Consider the following 22,636-nt stretch of genomic DNA (forward strand, 5'->3'; position numbering starts at 1 on the left):
ATTCTATGGTCTAATCGCGCAATTTGCCATTAGTGCTCTGATTGAAACTTGTTTATATATTCAATTCAGCACCGAGGAGACAGTACCATGCCATGCTCTAATTCCTACATTACTTTTCTCGTTCATTCATTTGCCCATTCATTCATCTTTCCTTTTCTCTTTTTCCAGAACAAGGCATGGCTTGTTGAGACGACTAAGATGCTGTTTGATCCATTCTTTCCTTCACTCATTTCTTCCCTCTCTCCCCAGATTGAGGCGTGGCTTGTAGAAACGACCAAGATGTTATTCGAGCTTGAGCAGCAGGCCCGGGCTGTGAAGACGAAGGAGGAGGCCAAGGCACTGTTACCCCCCGTGGATCATCCGGTCATTCCTTCACTCATTTTTTCCTTCCTTCCCCAGATCGAGGCGTGGCTGGTAGAGACCACTAAGATGTTATTCGAGCTTGAGCAGCAGGCCCGGGCTGTGAAGACAAAGGAGGAGGCCAAGGCACTGTAACAGTTACCCCCGTAGATCATACGTTCTTTCCTTCACTCATTTCTTCCCTCCTTCCCAGATCGAGGCGTGGCTGGTAGAGACCACTAAGATGTTATTCGAGCTTGAGCAGCAGGCCCGGGCTGTGAAGACAAAGGAGGAGGCCAAGGCACTGTAACAGTTACCCCCGTAGATCATACGTTCTTTCCTTCACTCATTTCTTCCCTCCTTCCCCAGATCGAGGCGTGGCTGGTAGAGACCACTAAGATGTTATTCGAGCTTGAGCAGCAGGCCCGGGCTGTGAAGACAAAGGAGGAGGCCAAGGCACTTATACCCCCCGTGGATCATACGTTCCTTCCTTCACTCATTCTTTCCTTCCTTCCCTCCCTGCCCAGATTGAGGCATGGCTTGTGGAGACGACTAAGATGTTATTCTAGCTTGAGCAGCAGGCCCGGGCTGTGAAGACGAAGGAGGAGGCCAAGGCGCTGTTACCCCCCGTGGATCATACGTTCATTCCTTCACTCATTCCTTCCTTCCCTCCTTCCCAGATCGAGGCGTGGCTGGTAGAGACCACCAAGATGTTATTTGAGCTTGAGCAGCAGGCCCGGGCTGTGAAGACGAAGGAGGAGGCCAAGGCGCTGTTACCCCCTGTGGAGCAGAAGGCTAAGGAAGCCGAGATGCAGGAGGGGAGAGTCCGCTATGTCTCAGAGCTGTCCGTCAGGGTCCATGGTGGGTGTTTGATGTGAAGATAGATTTTTTCCTAAACCAGATTTCACTACTGCCAATATGGCGTAAGGGTACAATGAACCAACTGGGTAAAAGTTATTTGCAATTGTGTTGAATATGTATCTATAAGTCTTCTGGCCATTCTTTTCATGGTTTACATGTTGGTATACTAAAGATCCCATGCACTTATTTGTTTTCTTCCATCCTTGAATAATTTAATCAGATTGGTATGTCACTGCATAAGTTGTGGTTGTCTCTTAGCTCTTGAATGATTTATTGACAAAATTTAGTTCCTAATAAGAACAGAAGAACTTGTGTCTGATGTCTATAATCATACCTTAATCACAGCCTTGGCTAGTTGGGCAACCTAGGCTGCCTGTAATGTCGTCCAAACGACTAAATAAATAAATCACACCTTAAGACCAGCTTTCACATCAGGCTCTGTATTCAGGCTGATGTTTTGTTTCATGGACATTCTGTGCTTTAGACTCAGACTGTTTTCCAGGCTGATATTGCTGTTTCACTTTATTGTGAGTCAGTCAGCTACACATTCCTGCCTGCTGTAATACTACATCTCACTGACAGGCGGCGCTGTTTTACAGTTGCATCTGTGTTTGCAGTGTTGCTTCTCGGATTCGCCCGTCCATTTTCTTCATTTTCAACAAAAAAATGAGTTAAGGTCCAAGAAAAACTAATACATGTACATGGTTTGCTCGCAAACCTGTAAATATTGCCTTTCAGAGCCACATGCACATAATTTCAGTCTAAAGCAATGCCTTTTATTCAGAACATGAGTAACAAATCAAAGGAAGGGATTTATTGCACAAAATGAGCCATCTCTTTGGATGTTTTTTTTTGTTATTTGAGCCGTAGATCTTCACCCAAGACCTTTTGAAAAAATTTATCTTTATTTTTTTCGAACTGCTGTTCCATTTTTTTTTAGAAAAAAATCCAAGAAACAACAAACAAATTTCATGTGGCCCTATTCTTGTTTTCAGGAAAAGATGAGGGAGAGAAGGCGACGCGCCATGTGGTGGTACAGTTCCACGAGGTTCGGGAGACCATCACATACGTCCGCACGGAGATCAAGACCAAGATGCAGACGCTACCGTCTAAACACGACCTCGACATGAAGCCACAGATCGAAGTCATCAAGAAAGTCGAGACTCCTGTAAGTCCTCTTAGTTGCTTAAGACTAGGTCAAATCTTAAAGCCACTGTACAAAGTTGTCAAGAAAGTAGAGACTCCCGTAGGTCTCCTTAGTTGCTTAAGACTTATGTTAGATCTTAAAGCCACAGATCGAAGTCATCAAGAAAGTCAAGACACCTGTAAGTTCTTTTAGTTGCTTAAGGCTAATCTTAAATCTTAAAGACACAGATCGAAGTCATCAAGAAAGTGGAGACACATGTAGACTAATCTTCAATCTAAAACCTGCAGTTCGAAGTCATCAAGAAAGACAAGACTCCTGTAAGTGCTTGGTTCCTTAAGGCTAATCTTACATCTTAAAGCCGCAAAACACAGTCATCAAGAAAGTCGAGACACCTCTTACATGCTTAAGACAAGGTGATATCGTAAAGTTTTGATTTTATATGATATAAACATATCGAATATAACACGTTGTGTTCCCTACCACCTGGAAATTGATCTGAAGGCAAGAAGACATTTTATAAGACATAGTCCATTGTACTATATTTTTCTTACTTGATAATAATTGTAGACTTCACATAACTGTTTGTTGAATTTCTTCCAGTTGACCAGATTGTGTGTTTTATATTCTTTTCATACCCTGTAGACAAAGTTTGAGCTCCTGTCACCCCCTCCCCCCAAGAAGAAAGTGGTTCCTCCCTCCTTCGCTCAGAAGCTCACCTCTGCCGTGGTGGACGAGGGTAAGACCAAAGTAGCAAATGCTAACATTAACGTAGAAAAAAGCTAACAGTTTCCATTTCTATTTCATTCTAATTTTAGACGGTATACAACTTCAAACAAGTTGAAGGGGCTACCCACATGTTTTGAGATGAATAAATAAATAAATAAAAATACACAAAGGCAGTATTCCTTTCATCTGTGTGTATCATTCCATCCGGGCCTTGTCCTTTACTGTGTGATAATGTAGATTACAAAAAGATATGATCGTTGTACAAAATAGCCATTTTCCCCTCCATTTCCCACTGTATCAACACAAATACTGACTTTTCTTTCATATGTGTGTCATCCCGATTTTTACGCTGTTCCAGAGATGAAGGTAGATTTAGCAGAAGATCTGTATGCATCCTTCCCAGCACAAACACACAGTGTTTCCTTCATCTGTGTCTCATTCCATCCCTTGCTCCAGGGAGCCCGTTCAGGTTCGAGTGTTGTGTGGAGGGAGACCCGACTCCTGCTATCACCTGGTACAAGGATAACGACAACATCGCTTCATCCTCCATCTACGAAACTGCCTTCATCAACAATGTGGCCTCCCTCACTATCGGTGAGGCAGTTCATTCATTCAAACATCATTCATGTAACATGCTTGTCATGCTGTTTGTCATGTATTACAGACTCTCTTGTTGTTTCATGTTTGAAGTATGGTCATGCTACATGTATATATGTTATTGAAATATTGTGTCCCCATGTAAGTGGTTTTATCTGTACAATGTTTGTTGTTTGTGAAAATCATTCCATGTGAGAGAAGTGTTCACTCTAAATACATGTATACATTACTGATCAAATGAGATGTTGATGTCAGTGACAATTTCTGTTTTATCTTTTTTTCTGAAACTAAGAAAATCAAGACACAAGCATGAAGGAAAGTAGTCAGTTTAATTGAGTAGCTATAAAAGTGAAAACATCTTTCTTAGATGAAAGGCCCGCCTCAGTAAACATTGACTGATATGCAGCGATGATGATGATGATGATGAAAATGACATTGATATTCATATATTCATTGATGTTCAAATGTAAGGGAACACATTTTACATCAGACTGCTCTTTCTACAATAACGAAAGAAAAGAACTGTTTGAAGAGGCCACCAAATTCCACCCAAATTTCTTCACATATACTGACAAAAAGAAAACAATTCTCCTTCTAACATCATGAAACCCACACATAATAGAAAAGGTTGGATCTTTCGCCTTCCACTGTCTTCGAAAAAGGAGTCAAACCGAATAACCCAGGATCTAGAGTTAGCTTTTACTAGTATGAGACTAGAGTAGACACTTGTGATATTGTTTATACACTGTTTGAATCTCTTATGTTACCTGCAATTAGCCCATCGGCAAGAATTTGCAATAAACTTTACTATTAATGTATCTGTTCCCAGCGGAGGTGTTTGTGGAAGATGAGGCCCGGTACATGTGCAAGGCCAGCAACCCTGGAGGCCAGGCCATCTGCAGTGCCAAGCTCACGGTTAAAGGTGGGTTTGGTTTGTCTGTTTGTTTGTTTTGCATACCTGGCAAACAATCTCATGGTGAACAGTGCAAGCTGTATATCCGCCCAGATTTATTTGATCCACCCACACTGCAAAGGAACCCTTGAGTAAGTCCTAGATTTCTTTAGTGTTGGTCAGATAAGATTTGGTTTTGTCATAAGAAAAGAAGGGAGTTGTGAAATCTTCAGTTGTGAAATTTTCAGTTTCTTGTTTCTTTGTAGCCTTGGAGACTTGCTGAGTAATTGCTATATGGCGAATTGTGAGTGAGTGAATATACCAAGAATTCACATATTCAAAGCTCATGTGTTTCCTGTTGTGAAGAGTACAAGCTGCATATCCAGCAGGTTTTTTGTTGTTGTTTATGTTTGTTTGTATTGCATACCCGGTAAACCACCTCATGGTGTAACACACCAGGTTTGTACTGAACAGTACAAGCTGCATACCCGGTAAACCACCTCATGGCGTAACACACCAGGTTTGTACTGAACAGTACAAGCTGCATACCCGGTAAACCGCCTCATGGTGTAACACACAAGGTTTGTACTGAACAGTACAAGCTGCATACCCGGTAAACCGCCTCATGGTGTAACACACCAGGTTTGTACTGAACAGTGCCTTGCCTTGCCTAGTCGACCCCCGGAGGGGACGGGGTAAGTCCATGCACTACTTCAGCCCACGCCTTCCTGTCTGACATGACCGCTGCCAGGTCCTCCTCCGCTAGCCCGGTATCCCTGGAGAGCAGTCTCGGGAAGGTCAGCTTCCGGGAGTGAGTTTTTCCTCGAGGCCTCCACAAGAGGAGTGAGGAAACTACCTCTTCACTAGCCCGAAGGCAGTGTCCAGCAAACTGTGCCCGTCTCTGTCTGAGTCTGTGAGAAACCCTCGGAAGATCTCCATAAATGTCCCTTATAGATGGGTGCTGCTTCCAACAAATGTTCTGTGCTTTGCGCAGGAGTAGTGTATACGTACCATCAAGTTTCCTCTCCAGACGAGTTGTTAAGGTCCAAGTTTCAGCACCATACAGGAGAATGGGCTCTATTACTGGGCGGAAGACTTGTACCTTAAGTTTGTTGTTTATGCTGGAGCGCCAGATCTTATCCAGTTTGTTACAAGCATTCCAGGCCATGGCTTTCCTAATGCTTAAGTCCTTTTCTGAGTTCATAATGTAAGACCCGAGATACTTAAAGTCCTCGACTTCTTTTAGGCAAGTTCCAGATAGGGATTTGAGATCAGTTGGTGCAATAGTAATACTTGTACTTGTTTTTATGAATTCAGTTTTTGCTGCATTACAATAGAGTCCAACTTGAGCCGCTGCTTTCTCGAGAGACTGCAGAAGATCTTCAGCATCCTTGACTAGGTGTGTTAACAGTGCTAGATCGTCTGCAAAATCTAGGTCTGTAAGATTCACAGCTAAGTGTCGACTGCTTCTTCTAGGTTGAATTTCTATACCCTTTTCCTGCATGCTGTCCAATGAGAGACGTAGTACATAGTCTAATACTATGATGAAAAGAAAAGGAGCTAATGTGTCTCCTTGCAGGACACCAGCTGTGACCTCAAACGGGCTTGTTTCGCCATCGGGAGTTATCACAGTAGCAGTGGTGTTCGTATATAGTGCCTTGATTGCACTGACGATGGGTAATGGTATTCCATAGAGACTAAGTATCTCAAACATAATGTTTCTGTCTATGGAGTCGAAGGCCTTTCGGAAATCGACAAACAGTAGTACAAGATTTCTGTCGCATCTTCTCATTTCCTCTATTATTCTGCGGATGGAGAGTATTTGTGCTATGGTGGATCTACCTCTTCGGAAGCCGTTCTGGTTCTTTCTTAAGAGTGGGTCTACTGCAGGAACTAGACGGTTAAATAGCAGCTTGTTGTAAACCTTGGCAGCTATAGGAGTAAGAGTGATCCCACGGTAGTTTGCAACTGAAGTCAAATCTCCTTTCTTGGGTACTGGAATAATACCACCTTTGAGCCACGCAGAAGGAGGTTTGTGTGTAAGGAAGGTGTTGTTACACAGGTGAAGAAGCAAATCATGGAATACCGGATCCTTCCATATTATGGTAGGGATGTTGTCAAGTCCAGGGGATTTGTTGTTAGAGAAAGAGTCCAGTGCAGCTTCAAGTTCTTCTAATGAGAAGGGCTCAGCTGAACAGTACAAGCTGCATACCCGGTAAACCACCTCATGGCATAACACACCAGGTTTGTACTGAACAGTACAAGCTGCATACCCGGTAAACCGCCTCATGGCATAACGCACCAGGTTTGTACTGAACAGCACAAGCTGCATACCCGGTAAACCTCCTCATGGCATAACGCACCAGGTTTGTACTGAACAGCACAAGCTGCATACCCGGTAAACCGCCTCATGGCGTAACGCACCAGGTTTGTACTGAACAGTACAAGCTGCATACCCAGTAAACCGCCTCATGATGTAACACACCAGGTTTGTACTGAACAGTACAAGCTGCATATTCGGACAGGTTTCTTTGATCCACTCACCCTGGGAAGGACTCTCTTTTTGTTAAGTGTTGTGGGTTCTTTTTCATACATGTAGTTGAGTAGGTTTGGCTTTCCTCAGACAAGAGACTTACATTACATGTCCTAACAGAGGGACAGTCCTAATGGAAGCCTGGTACTCTTGAAATTGAACAAGGCTTAAGGAGTCCCAACTTTTTTTTGTGTTGGTCATGTTTAGTTTTGTCAAAAGAAAACAAGGAGTTGTGAAATCTTTGGTTTCTTGTAGCCTTGGAGACTTGCTGACTATTTGGCAGATTGTGTGAATAAAACAAGAATTTACAAAAACCAGGTATTTCATGTCGTAAGATTTCCGTTTCCTTGTTTCCCCGTAGCCAAGGAGACAGAGCTGCCGCCCCAGCCTCCGGTGCTGAACATGAACCTGAACATGAACCTGAACATGAACCTGAACATGAACCTGAACATGTTCTGAGATTTTCGGTCCCCTGTTTCCCCCGTACCCCTGGAGACAGAGCCTCCTCCCCAGCCTCCTTTGCTGAACATGAACCTGAACATGTTGTGAGATTTTCGGTTTCTTGTTTCCCCCGTAGCCCTGGAGACGGAGCCTACGCCCCAGCCTCCGGTGCTGAACATGAACCTGAACATGTTCTGAGATTTTCGGTGTCTTGTTTCCCCCGTAGCCCAGGAGACGGAGCCGCCGCCCCAGCCTCCGGTGCTGAACATGAACCTGAACATGTTCTGAGATTTTCGGTCTCTTGTTTCCCCTGTAGCCCTGGAGACGGAGCCGCCGCCCCAGCCTCCGGTGCTGAACATGAACCTGAACATGAACCTGAACATGAACCTTAACATGGACCTGAGCATGAACCTGAACATGAACCTGAACATGAACCTGAACATGTTCTGAGATTTTCGGTTTCTTGTTTCCCCTCAGCCCTGGAGACGGAGCCGCCGCCCCAGCCTCCGGTGCTGAACATGAACCTGAACATGTTCTGAGATTTTCGGTTTCTTGTTTCCCCCGTAGCCATGGAGACGGAGCCTCCGCCCCAGCCTCCGGTGCTGAACATGAACCTGCAGGACATCCAGGTGATGGAGGGGGAGGAGATCACGCTGGTCGTCAAGGTAACCGCACACCCGCAGCCAGACGTCTACTGGTTCTGTGACGGGCAACCTGTCAAGGAGTCCTCCGGGGTCAGGTGGGTTTTTCTTTAAGACATTAGCTTACAGAAGGTTTTATAAGAAACTAAAGAGCAGCTAATGGTTTAAACTTTTTTTACACTGGGGACAGTGGGTTGTTATCCACTGTGTCTATAGGGTGCTGTATTGGAAGGCAGGGTCCATCCCTCTCCTTCCATGCAGCCTTTTACCTCCAAAATCTCTCTTTTCAAAATATCCTCCAAAACTATCTTTTATAGTTTGGGGTAAGTTATGTGAAGTGCCTTTCCCAAGGACACAACAGAATCCAACCCGTGATCAGTCTTGTGTCCACTAGCGTTAAGTCACTGGAACATTTTGATACCACAATATTGTCTACAGAATACCTAAAACTCAATATTGACTTCTTCTATTCCTCAGGATTGTTCTCCAGGGCGTTGACACCTTCTCGCTTGTCATCAAGGAAGCGTACCCAGAGGATTCTGGGATGTATTCCTTCCTGGCCAAGAACGCACACGGAGAGGCTCATGGGAGCTGCAAGGTCACGGTGGAGAGATACGCAGAGACAACGTAAGTACGGCCTGATTCTGTTGGTTTGTATTTCATATCCAGAAAACAACCTCAATACACCTTTCTCACGTGGCGGCCATGATAGATTGAAGACGAGGTCAATGAGGCAAACGGACAAAACTTATTTATAAAATCAGCTCCTATTTAGTTTTCCCCCAAACCACACAAATTTTCACAATATAAGATTGGTCGCTTTCCTAATTGGCAGGCTATCATTGGTTGAACTGCTAATTATGATGGACAGTCTTTTGTTTGCCACATTGAACTCGTTTTAGATCCATTATGGCCGCCGCATGAGAAAAGTGTATAATATACATATTAGGATAATACATGTATGCCGGGTTTGTACTGAACAGTACAAGCTGCATATCCAGACAGATTTACTAGTAATTGATCCACTCACACCGGGAAGGACCCCTACTCTTTTAAGTTAGTGTGGTGGATTTTTTTTACCGTGTTTGAGTCGTGGCTCTCCTCAAATGCCATTTGGCATAAGGGTTACGCATCTGGGTTTGAGAGAGAGGCTTTGAGAGGCTTTATTTGTCCACTAGCTGTGATACAAATTCTAAATTGTACACTTCCAATCTTCCTGGGTTTGTGATCTGGCTGCCCAAATTCGTCACGGGTTCGAATCCAGGGAGTCAGGATATTGTACAGTTGCTTTCTGTTTCTACTCCTTTCTTACAATTGGGACCTGTTCTTTTTCTGTAACATTACTTTTCTTTCGTTGAAGAGATTCATTAGCCACGTATGTAAACAGTTGGGAGCTGCCCAAGTCCTATTTACCTCTACTCCGCAAGGAGGCGGGGGTGAGGGGCAGAAGATCTACAAGTCTCGACCTAGTTCTCACAACTCTCGCGAGAACTAGGTTGCTCCGTGATCATTATGGACTGTTAGCAATTGTAAATTTGGAGGTATGTGTGTTTACCTGTCTAAACTAGTCACTGATTGATTAGAAATTCTATTAACTTACTTTTCTTTGTCCCTATCAGGGACACAGAGGTACTGTCGGACAGTGAGCACATGGCTCCGACGGTGTACGAAACACTGAGGGACAGAGATGTGCTGTAACGTTACTTTTCTTTGTCTCTATCAGGGACACAGAGGTACTGTCGGACAGTGAGCACGTGGCTCCGACGGTGTACGAAACACTGAGGGACAGAGATGTGCTGGAGGGAAGCAAGATCAGGATGGACTGTGTCATCATCGGAACTCCTGAACCAGAGGTCCGTTTGTTTGTTTGTTTTTGTTTTTACTTTATTTGGATCTTTGATAAGACCATCTCTGTTTCAATTGAACATAGTCTTGCTATTTCACATTATCAGCCATTGTATTAAGGACAAACATTTGAAGGAAACATTCTCCTTTTTGGATAGATAATCTAGTTAAAGAAATGGTTTTAAAGAATGCACCAACCTTGTCTGTTTACATTATTTCATATTTCAAAGATCTCCAATCATTCTCAATTTTCAAATTATCTGGCTATTCTTAGTTAAAGATTTCAAAGGAGTCACAACAAAAGATGCTGCAGCTGGAGAAATTAAGCTTCAACCTTTTTTCCCAGAGTTAATAATCTTAAGTGTTGTCAGAACATTATCCTTAAGAAAAGATCACTTTCTTTTGTAGATCATCTGGTACTTTAAGGACAAGCCCCTGAAAGAGTCCCACAATAAAAGATGCTTCAGCTGAAAAGATCAACTTTTTTTCCAAAGTATGTAGTGTTCTCAAAACAATATCATTTCTTTTGTAGATCATTTGGTACTTTAAGGACAAGCCCCTGAAGGAGTCCCACAATAAAAAAATGCTTCTCAGAACAATATCATTTGTTTTGCAGATCATTTGGTACTTTAAGGACAAGCCCCTGAAGGAGTCCCACAACAAGATGCTTCTCAGAACAATATCATTTCTTTTGCAGATCATCTGGTACTTTAAAGACAAGCCCCTGAAGGAGTCCCACAATAAAAGATGCTTCTCAGAACAATATCATTTCTTTTGCAGATCATCTGGTACTTTAAGGACAAGCCCCTGAAGGAGTCCTACAATAAAAGATGCTTCTCAGAACAATATCATTTGTTTTGCAGATCATTTGGTACTTTAAGGACAAGCCCCTGAAAGAGTCCCACAACAAGATGCTGCTGTTTGAGGGGGACAAGTGTTCGCTGGTGATTAACGAGGCACGTTACTCCGACCGTGGCGAGTACAAGTGTGTCGCGATCAACCCCGCGGGGAAGGCAGAGACGGCCATGACTCTGGAAGTGGAACGTAGGTCACAGATTTATCTGTAATGGATATGAGATACCATCTTGAAACCAGCAATTTAACGCCAAAAAGTATTCTCGTTGATAAGGATAATTGAAAGAAACTGCAAAACCTGCAAGGTCTATTGGTATATTGTATTATATATTACAAAATCATAGCATGCCAATGATGATTTCTATCCTCTGTTTAGATGTAAATTTTTTTTAAAAATTCCAACGTGCAAATGATGGAGCAGCCAACATTTAAGAACTACATGTATGATTTTCTTTTTGGAAAAAGTTGTCACAAACAATCAGAAAGAAAAAAAATTGTTCACTTCTTAATGCAAACATGTCGAAATTCTAGTCTCAAGTTTTCAGCAATGTTTACTTCCTTTGTCTGACATGGCTACAGCACTGCCAGCAACGGATGGGTACCTGACAGACGAGAGCAAGTTGGCCCCCAAGAAACCAGGTAATGAAACAAGCTATTTTCATAACATAGCTTCCATTTCCCACTTCTATTCACATACAGCTTTTACTATAGTTTACTCATTGTGCTAATGTGATTCAGAATTTGTTGTACAATCATGGATAAAATGTACTATACAATCAGGTGATGGCAGGTTCCATTAAAAACCTTAGAATGTTTCCCCTTTCCTACAGACATCCTCGAGACTGATTGACTGTTTGTGTCAAACTTTGAGGAAAGAATATACTAACTTCTTGCAAACTCTTAAAGCAGGTTTCAGTTTATCTGTATCTGTATCTATAAAGCTGTTATAACCGACTTTCGGCGTAACACACCAGCTTCGCAGGCACGCGGCTCGAAAGCAGCTGGTTATATTACATTCACTGAACGATCCGTCACACCTAATTTTTGCACTTCTATCTGCAAGACTAGTGTTCTTTAAATCTATCCAGAGAAGATGCCCCTACTGTGCTTGGTAATAACAAATTCCACTCTACGATAGTTCTGGGAAAATACACATTTTTTAACACATCAATCCTAGGTTGGTAACTCTGGTTGGTAAATGTATTACATGATTTTTATTTCAGAACATTTTGTAAATCTACATTTCCCTCTTTCCTGCAGACATCCCTCCAGTTTTTGTGCAGAACTTTGAGGAGAGAATATACTACGAGGGAGCAGAGGCCAGACTCACATGCAGGGTGCAGGGCAGACCCGCTCCTACGGTAGGTGTGTGTGTGTGTGTGTGTGTATGTGTGTGTGTGTATGTGTGTGCGTGTGTGCGAGTGTGTGTGTATGTAGGAGAGAATATACTACGAGGGAGCGGAGGCCAGACTCACATGCAGAGTGCAGGGCAGACCCGCTCCTACGGTAGGGAAACCTTCTGTTTTAGCTCATGTCTAATGTTGGTTTGTTATCTATTGCATCAGATGTTTTACATACTGTTCCTTTTACCCTTCGTAAACTGGAACCCTACAGTGTGGAGTACCATTTTTGTCTTATTTGTATATATGTGTGTGTGTGTGTGTGTGTGTGTTTGTGTGTGTGTAGTGTGTGTAGCATTGTATGTGTGTGTTTGTGTTTGCGTATGTGTGTGTGTGTGTGTGTGTGTTTGTGTGTATATGTGTGTGTGAGTGAGTGTGTGTGTGAGTGAGTCAGTGTGTGTTGGTGTGTGTGTGTGAGTGTAAATTGAATGTGTGTGTCTGTGTGTTGATTGTTTGGATTTTGAATAATGACTTTTGTAGGTGACATGTTACAAGGACGACGTAAAGGTGGTCTGAACCAATCCCACCTGCTATCTGTTTTCCTATTGTCCATTACTAATTTCTTTTGTTTTCCTTTAGTGTATTATTTCCTATCGTCCATTGTTTTTACTATTGTCCATTTTGAAATTCTATTTTGCAGGTAACGTGGTACAAAGACGACGTGCAGGTGGTCCCGACCGGCCACATCCGCATCGTGCAGATCGGCGACACCCACAGCGTCATGTTCAAGCACGTGGGAGAGGAGGATTATGGGATATACATGTGCGTGGCGGCCAACCGGGCGGGGTCGGTCTCGCGCTGCGGCCACGTCAGCCTGAAAGGTGAGTCACAAACAAACAAACAAACAAACAAACAAACAAACAGTCACTTTTTTTTAGCTGTGATGATGTGATTATCTTTCCAGGGAATGCCAATTCAATTATTCAATTCTCAGACTTTTCATTGTGAATAAAGTACAAATTAAACAATGGGACACAAGATGAAAACAGAGGGCTAGGAGGAAAGTTGAATTTGGCTAATAGATATTCATTTACCACCTGAAACTATGTCAACCAAGGTGTACAAAAATAAGTGCTCTGGCTCTTTTTTTCATGTTGAATTTTCTTGCATTATGATTGCTTTTCTTAATCCAAGGACCGAAAAATTGAATTGGCATGGCCTTGTGCTTTGTTCTTTGAACTTCTTCAAGTTCTTGTATGGATTTCTCTTAACAATATAAACCTTAGTTTTGTTTGAAAGACTTGGGTGGTTTTGATCTACTATTCTTCACACAAAAACACAGTTACATTACTTGAAGCTTTCCAAACATATTTCTATTCAAATTTCCATTTTAGTGTTTCAAAAACACTATCACAAAGGACTACAGAATATTGTGTTAATTCTGCTTGTTTCAGTGCCTTGGACACGCAATTTGATCGAATATCTAGTGCTACTGTAGAGGCTTATTGGCAAAGTTGGAACAGGGTTTGAACATCTGAAAACACATTAATGTTCAGATTCAACTGCTATTTTGTAGAACTTAGTGGACAGATGCAATTGCTATAGAGGCTACAGAGATGTCATAAGCTACTTGGTAGGAAGCATAATCTCCAAGCAGATCCTACGGAGCCATAAGATAATATCAAAGCTGGCCAGGGAGTATAGCCGGCTAAGGGAGTCAAACGGGCAAGTTTGATACTACATTTACGCACCGTGGATCTGGTTGGAGATTAGGAAGCATAGTTCAAGATACAAGGAACGCCACACTGCTTGTTACATGATTGTAATATGTTCAAGCAGTGAAGATATTTTATATCACATCATCAAAAGTTAACGTTCGGGGGAAACTGTGTAGGGAGAAGTCTACATGTATAATTATCCATTCCACATGAACTTCAAAACTTAGTCACTGTTCAAGTATCAAGGTCGCCAGTTTAGTAAGCTCAGTTAAAAACATTGAACTTTATGTCATTGGGCCAGTCTATAGGTAACACACATATTCACAACCTTATCCTACGTAATGTACATTTTTATGCTAACACCAAACTTGAACTTACGAGTCTTTTTGTTGTTAAAGTTTAGTTGTTTTCCTGTCCAGAGAGTTTTTGATGGTGATCTACACTCATTCATTAACTAACAAACAAAGCCTCTCAGTCCTGTCCTCCCCTTGTTGAATGTGGTGTTGAGATGCTAAACTGAACATGAATGGGGTTGTTACTAACAATTTTGTTTCACCATTTGTTTGGTGTCGTCCTCTGTCATGGTTCACCCTGTACCTTGGTAAGTCGTGCTCAGGTAGTATAAAATTATGTCATTAATACTAATAGCCACATTGCAAACCTAACATACAAAGTTCTTTCTTATGGATTTACTTAATCAAAAATCACATTTTTTATCGAATTTTGCAAGCAGCCCTATGTGCTTTGTGATTAGATTCTAAATTAATGAATGCAATAATAATAATAACTGTTTTAATTTGTTGTTATTGACATTTATAAAAAGTAAAATATTAACCTGTAAACTATTGCAAAATAGGACTATTTAATTGAAAGGTGTCAAATGCTATTCCAACCAAGGTACATGGGTTCTGTGCTTGTGTGTGTTAAGTGCTGTGTCATGACATTTTAACCAACCCTCTAAAACAGAATAAAACTAGTAGTACCCTGACCACCCCTACTGCAAAATTCTAGGGGCCAAAATCAGACTTCATCTGACGGAATTTGGACTGCTCCATACCGCAAAGGGGGAAAGTTCTAAGGCTACTTTTTCACAGAAAAAGAAAAAAAGACTCCCTTCTACTTGATGGTTGAGTCCGCAATTCGGCACACGGAGTCTGATTTGGGTCTTTAGCATTCCGCAATAGAGGGGGAACAGGGTTGTTTTTTTCTGTTTGTGAGGGATCATTGCATTTCATCCTGTGACGTGCCATCTGACTGTCTGTCCGTTTGTGCGTTCTTCCGTGTGTGTCTGTGCACTAGATTGACGTCACAGTGCATGCGAGGTGGGGAGGGCCGGGGCGTCCGTCTGTCCGTCTGTGCGACTGACCGGGGCAAGGCTATGAACAGACGTCAAGAAACCTCCAAGACATCTGCCAAGACGTCATAAAAGCTGAAAATTTCTCAAGAAACTCTAATCGATTGTAACAATGTCATGAAGACATCTGCCAAGACTGGACATCTTACATGCAGAAACAGAAAATTTCTTAAGAAAATGAAATTATTACACCACTATCTTCCAGTCAAGTCAAGTCAAAGTTTGTTGTAACAGAAGTAACATCAATCTTAAGTTTGTAAACACCAAATACAGAACCTTCAGTTGCATGTACAAAAAGAACTCCTCAAGTAAGACAAAGTGTGCTTTTCTTGCCAACAAGGAAAAGAGTGCATGAACTCTGTGGAAATGTTTATAACATTTTGTACTTTTCTGGCCAGCTTCTCCAACACAAAAAAAGAGTGACTGAAGTTTGTGGAAAGTTTAGTAAGTACCAAAACACTGCCAGGCATGCTATTACAGTAGATGGGTGTATGCGCCAAACATAGACAATGTTGTGGGGACCTGTTCATAGCCAAACCTTGCCCAAACTTGTAACCCAAACCTGCATGGTTGTCAATATACGGTTGTGTACTTAAAGGTAATATTTACTAGTTTTTACAACTCTTATATTATTCATAGTAACTACATAGCCAGTAATTGCATCTCTCTATAACCTGTGAAAATATCTTTGTCTCTAATTTCTAACTTAATGCAATGACGTCTCTCTTTAAGTTCTGCTGAAGCCAATTGTGTTGACTTGGACGAGTCCTAATATCCCTGTCACATTTGGCGAAAATCGATCGGACTACGATTCTGCAGCAATCGCCCGAGCCTCGCTTATCATAATAACTTTACTGCACAACAATTGAACAAGGTACGGCTTACCTGTATATATGGCTTATATGTGACAGGGACGGTTTTCAGGTGAAAAATACGCGCAACCCATTAGATATGGCCGATCTTCCATCGATACGCCCGAAGATCGTGGATAATGTGACAGGGGTATAATGAGATCCCCTTTGACTTGTCCTGAGATTGTAACTGAAACTGAAAGCTGACAGAAACGTCAAATTATAGCTAATTCCTGATCCAAATGAAGTTAACGTCAATTAGGAATGACAGTCACAACTTTTGAGGAAAGGCAATTGCTGGTTATGTAGTTGTATTTGTGGTGTGGTGTGCTTGTTTGCTGTCAAGTCTCATCTCTCATCTTCATCCTCTCTTCCTTCTTTCATTCTGTCCATCTCATGCCCATATATCCTCCTACCTTTTTTCATACTCTGTTTGATTTTGCTTGATAGTTTGGGAGAAGTTAGAGATGTAAACAGTTGCAGTTAGTATTATGCATTATTTTTGTGGAAAAAAGCTCAGGAACACCTTGCCACTTTTTAAACTGTAACTCTAAAGACATTTTCATTGTCTGTCAACTTCAACTGTTTTCTCAACTTTCTTGTCATCCCCAAAGATTCATGTGGTGTCATTCTTTGCTCCATCATTTTGCAGCAGTTCCATTCTTGGTTTTTATGTTTTTCCCATTAAGTTATTAACTTTTGGCAGCAGCATTCAAAGGTTTGGAAGTATGTGAAAACCAACATCTTGCCATAATAGAAGACTGATACAAAAACAGATAACTTATTTTTACGTTTAACCAACTTCTTGCCATAGTAGATACAAACTGGTACAGTAACATTTATGTTACCATCTCAGTGTTTTGCTTCCATTCTAAAAAGTCCATGGAATATTGCCAGACAGACTTTTACTTTACATAAGCTACCCATAGCAATCTGTCTTAAGCTGAATTTATAAACTTTTGATATTTTATGTTAGACATTACATTAGTATGTTTTGCTTGAAAATGTACTGCAAAATTGCAACTGTGCTTAATAGCAGTTTTTTTGCAAATAACCCTGCTTGGTTTGAAACTATGATTTGCAAGGAGGACAATGAAGTGGCCATACAGCTTGCTTTTAACTGAAACAAATCATGGACTATGTGCTAGGACGACTAGGAGTGGGAAGACAATCAAATAAATTCTGCTAAGTGTAAGAATGAACCTCTTTTGTCTGCCTTTTTTGTGTTTAAAGAATACCTAGGCCACACCAATTTTATTTGTTGTTTCTCGGATTTCCCGACCCTTCCCCCCCCAACACAATTTCAAATTGATGGCCACACCTCGTGTTGATAAAATTTCAATTAACTATGGGCCTCAAATTCCAGTAGCTGTATACGTATCATTTTTCATTTTTCGTCAAAATTTGGACTTTGCTACCAGGGAACCCCCTTAATGTTGAAAGTTTAGGTTTTTCTGTCCGATCTCTCCTATCCCCGACTTTTTGAAAAAAAAATTGTAATTATTTTTTTTTCACGGACCGACCTAATTTTTTTCTGAAAAAAATCCGAGAAACAACAAATAAAACTGTTGTGGCCTTATCATGTACATATCATTTTCTGTTTTTCGAAGAAAAATCAATTATTGTTTGAGGAGCAACAGTTACTGACTTAATCTCTCTTCAGCCATGAGCTGAATCGTAAGCCGGGCTGTCTCCGCAGTTTTAAATGTTTTTTTGTCCCTCTCATTGTCTGGGGACCAATGTTGTTGATTTTCCTTGTAAAAACTGTCATTTTAAGCTCATGAAAATTTAATCTAATTTCATTTCATTTATTGGGAATGCAAACAGTGCATGACAGGTGGCAACCAGGCAGCAGCAAGGCTGGTAGCAGCTACAAAAATGTACCACTGATACATACAACATAATACAAATCAATACAATGTACAAGCCCTACAATGAAATATCAATATATATACAATAGCAATACATCATACAATAACAGTGAATAATACAATAAACAAATTACATCATCATCATTAATGTAAATATAATCAATAATCGAGAAAAGAGAAAAGATGGAACGATTTCATCAATGTTATGTTCTTAAGTTCATAGTTTGGGACGGATGGGGTGAAATATTTGTAAGAAAAGAGGCAGAACCAGAATCTTTATTGACTGACACACTCGAAAATCCACAAATAAAGGTATTCCAACAGCACCGTTTGATATAAGGCCAAGGAAGTCAGTTATATTATTAACAAGCTGCCCACTCTTGTAACACAGCAGTTTGATATTTATGGACATCCCACATTAAGGACATAATGGCAGCATTAAAATAGTTAGTGGTTGATACAGTTACTGTAAGAACGGTCAGTGTTTTGACACACCAAAGTGTTACACACATGCATGCTTACTGTAGTCTTCATCAGCACGTCACCGGAACGTACTGCGCCTGCGCGAAAAGTATAGACATGCTAAACCCCCGGTTTACTAAAGGGCCGCATTTAAGAAAGTACGTGCGTATATAAGGGTAAAACTCCGTGTACGTTTTACACGAAACCATGTCTCTAACATATACTGTGCAACAAGCGGGATTTCAATGCAACGTTGACCAAACCAAGCCCCAAACTACCAGGGTTTGCGCAGGCGCGTACGTTCCGGTGACGTGCTGTCTTCATCATGTTGGAATGACCAATCCCTGAGGACCTTGTTGACATGTGACCACAACAATTGGTCAGTTCGTCAACCCTGAAAGTTCCCTGGCTATCAGGTTACCACATAAAGGGGTATCGTGTTTCATCCTCTAACTCTAGAAGACTGGCAGGCCCTTAACAAATAAAATGCATTTCATTTGGCTTGTAATGCTCATGATCATGAAAAAATGATTTGACTCTAACACGTATACTGAGCAAATGTTCTTCTTCTATAGGGTTGTCTGCAATTTTCTAGATGAAAACCTGAAAACAAGGTTACTGCATTACTTTAGCCAATGCTAGAATTAGCAGCTCATATAAGGAAACATTAGATTGTAGTAAACCTATAAATGTAAAAATTCATATGATGACAAGTCATCTAGTTTGTTTTCTAAATGAAAACTCTGATGAATGAATGAATGAATGAATGAATGAATGAATGAATGAATGAATGAATGAATGAATGAATGAATGAATGAATGAATTTATTGCTCAACAATAGCACAGGGTACAATGTATGGCAATTAATAACAACTAATAGCTATACAGACAGTAGTACTAAGAGGCTACATACAAAACAACTGTTACAACAAAACATTATCGATAATAGTACAGTTATGTATGATTAATATGATCTCGCATTTGGAATACATTATAAAGAAAGATGAGGACCCTGTTACTGCATTAGTTAGGCCGGTGCTAGAATTAGCATCCCTTTGCCATATATGACATTGGCAGTTTGTGGGCTGGATTTGAGCCTGAGGACTGAACAACAGCTGATGGCTATATATGTAGCAACCTCTGAGGACAAGGGACTGTCATCCCAACAATTGCCACAGCGTAGCCAGCAGGCCATGTCTCAAAGTCATTGCATCGCTACACGTAGTTTCTACTGTCACAAACGCTCTCTCACATAAAACAATTTACAAGAATTGTGTTAAGCACACATTGCATTGTTACAGTAGCCCCAGTTTGGTTGTGGTTTTGCTACTGTGTAATTGTAGCCAACTCCCTGAGTGGCAACAGTGTAGCGGATCACATGTCAGGCTGGAGGGTGCATGCCTCTCATATTTCAGCAGGGTTAAAAGCGGATCCCCGTGTGGGGAGGGAGTTTAGACTAGACCCACTCCTGGAGCTAACCACAAGTCTGGCCATGATCTGCTACTAACATCTGACAGGTAATAGAATCTCCTGCCTCACGTGTAGCGTTTCTGTCACAAGGCTAGGGTAACAAACTCTTGTCACTCAGTCTGCCATTAATGTAACAAACTCCGTCCCTTACATGTGGCATTTTCTCTGGATCTGTTAGCCAAAGCTATCATGGCTCAGGAAGGTTAAAGTTCTGAGGTAATATTTTCATTGCCATCTTTGTAGCAAAATCTGTAACAAACTCTGTCATACAGATAGTGTTGCCATTCATGTAACAAAGTGTCTCACTCATGTGGCAATCTGCTGGGAACCATCTGCTTGAACATAACAGTAACAACATGTCACATCAAGGGTAAAATCCAAGGTAACATTTCTATTGCACAATGGTTATCACATCGCAAAACTTTGGCTTACTCATCACATTTATCTTAAAATGCATCAATCTAAAATTTGAAAACAACATTTGAGTGAGTGTTTAGAATGTTTGTGTTTTCTGTGGCTTTGTGGTTTGTTTACATGACATGTATATCAAATAAGATGAAATATAATTAATAAGTAGTATTCCGAACCAGAGGGACCAGATACTTATTGTTGTTCATTCAAAATTTGTGATTGCATTTTACTGGAAATCATGTGAATAGGATGCTTGTTGAAAGCTGTTCTAAAACAACACACAAGTGTTGTGTTAGGAATTAATCTAAATCACTGTCATAAAACATATTTAGTTTCAATGATGTTTTTTCTGTGGTAAGTCATGAATTGTGGCAAAAGTAGGACCTTAATTCTACTTATAATGTATCAAAGTAACATTTTTGAATGAAGTTAATATATAAGAAATAGGACAAGAGCATTGTCAATGCCATGTTTGATAAAGTTTCCAAAAAGGAGGACATAATTGTGCTATCTTTAGCCTGGTGTCCTTTTGTAAGATGGACTGTGCATCACTGATAGTTAAAACAATGTGGAGGTGTTGAAGCCAGGGCAAAAGTAAACAATTGGCACCATTAACTTGAGTTCTGAAGCATAATGGAGTCGAACACTCATTGAAAATTTTCCTTGCTTTTGTGTTGGACAGCCAAACTTTGGACAACCCAATATCAGCTGCAGGCTCATGAAGTCCTCTCAACAATTTCCACACAATACACAATGTTTTGGTTTATATTAGGGTTATATTTTGTTTTCAACAGTCATATTGCCTACAACTTGAGTCAAAATGTATGAATTTATTTCTTTTGGTGTGTGCATGTACATTTCTTGCCACTAGGAACAGAGTGGTGTGCCTTAATTGCACTTGATTGAATTGCAGAATCTTTAGAAAAAACTTGACCAATTTTCTTCGTTCACTTTCAACATAATTTTTGTAAGATAATCTTAAGGTTTACTCTTCTGCCTTGTCCAGGTTTGCATTCTTGAAGTCTAATTCCAGATAATACCAAACCTTGGGGGGTACAACAGTGATTGTACCCTCCCCCCTTGGCCAGGACGTATCTACTCCACAGTAGCCCTTCCTTTAACAGACATCAGCCCGGCCATACGTGCTTCGGGCCGGGAATGTTATCGGACTTGTTCACCAAATATAACGCTGGTATCTCTACAAGCTGTCAAGCCACTTAAACGTACATGATTTAATCAATGGGACCGGTGAACATTATTCTGGGTTAGATCATGGAACTGATATTGATAGGTTATTGAATGCTATCAGATGTAGCAAGTCTGTTATTACGTTGGGCGGCCCAGGGGTCACGTGGTGAGAGCACGTGACCATGGGCGCGCCCTGACGTCAGCTAGGCCACGCCCCGCAGCGCTCGCGTAAGCTCCGCCTCCAATTGATGTAATATAAGACGCGGTACGCGCTAGTTAGACTAGAAGCAGACTCAGGGACAAGGTCAACCGCATCTTCCGCCGCCGTAGTTACGTAACCGGTTAGTTAATATCATCCACCCGCATCTGTCCAGGTATCTTATCTTGCATTATTTGTATCAAGCCAGTCTTTATCATTACCTCCGTTCACTTGCCTAAACTGTATACCATCGGTCGTAGTAATAAAGATCACATCAAACTGTACACTGAACCCTGGTCCTTGGCTATATTGGTGAGAGTGCATAGCATAGATACGTCACCTTGACGTATAGGTAAATGCCCAAATCCTACCACTAAGACCATTTGTTACACAGACAAGTTCACCAAATATGATTATACTGGAATCTTTTCAAACTGTAAATGAATGTCAACTTTCAATTAATTAATAAATTTGGGCTAGTGTACTAGTTAGGAGGGTTTGATATTTGTAAGTTATTGGAATGTTATCAGACTTGTTCATCAAAATATTATAATTCTGGAATCCCTACAAGCTATCAATGCACTTAGACTTTCAATTAATTAGTAAATTTGAGCTAGCTGATATGTAAACCTGTTAGTGTTAGTTTGGAGGGCTGTCATTGATAAGTTATTGGAATTTTATTAGACTTGTTCATTGAATTCTAGAATCTCTACAAGCTATCAACTCACACTAGACTTTCAATTAATTAAGTAAATCTGGGTTAGTTAGGAGGGCAGATCTGATAAGTTATTGGAATTTTATCTCTTGTTCACCAAATATGACACTTGAATCTACCATATCCTGCAAATTGTCAATCCACTTAGATTTGGATTGATTGACATGTTTGGTTAGTATT

The 22,636-nt window shown here is 41.0% G+C and overlaps 2 protein-coding genes across 2 annotated transcripts in view; both read left to right on the forward strand.

The window, feature by feature from the left end:
• Positions 1–495, forward strand: part of LOC118405511 — a gene marked incomplete at its 5' end in the record, with an annotated part of 14,466 nt that extends 13,971 nt beyond the window's left edge. Inside the window, 1 exon segment of the mRNA XM_035805014.1 lies at positions 400–495. Coding sequence (XP_035660907.1) covers positions 400–495 — 96 coding nt within the window.
• Positions 496–1,023: 528 nt separating this feature from the next.
• The window catches only part of LOC118405877 (titin-like), a gene marked incomplete in the record, with an annotated part of 208,106 nt that continues 186,493 nt past the window's right edge, over positions 1,024–22,636 (forward strand). Inside the window, 12 exon segments of the mRNA XM_035805692.1 lie at positions 1,024–1,200; positions 2,196–2,368; positions 2,990–3,083; positions 3,530–3,667; positions 4,500–4,592; positions 8,104–8,275; positions 8,655–8,804; positions 9,901–10,030; positions 10,886–11,066; positions 11,457–11,516; positions 12,138–12,238; positions 12,918–13,098. Of these exon segments, the coding sequence (XP_035661585.1) occupies positions 1,050–1,200; positions 2,196–2,368; positions 2,990–3,083; positions 3,530–3,667; positions 4,500–4,592; positions 8,104–8,275; positions 8,655–8,804; positions 9,901–10,030; positions 10,886–11,066; positions 11,457–11,516; positions 12,138–12,238; positions 12,918–13,098 (1,624 nt within the window).

The sequence above is a fragment of the Branchiostoma floridae genome, chromosome 18, assembly GCF_000003815.2.
Source record: "Branchiostoma floridae strain S238N-H82 chromosome 18, Bfl_VNyyK, whole genome shotgun sequence".
Lineage (NCBI taxonomy): Eukaryota > Metazoa > Chordata > Leptocardii > Amphioxiformes > Branchiostomatidae > Branchiostoma > Branchiostoma floridae.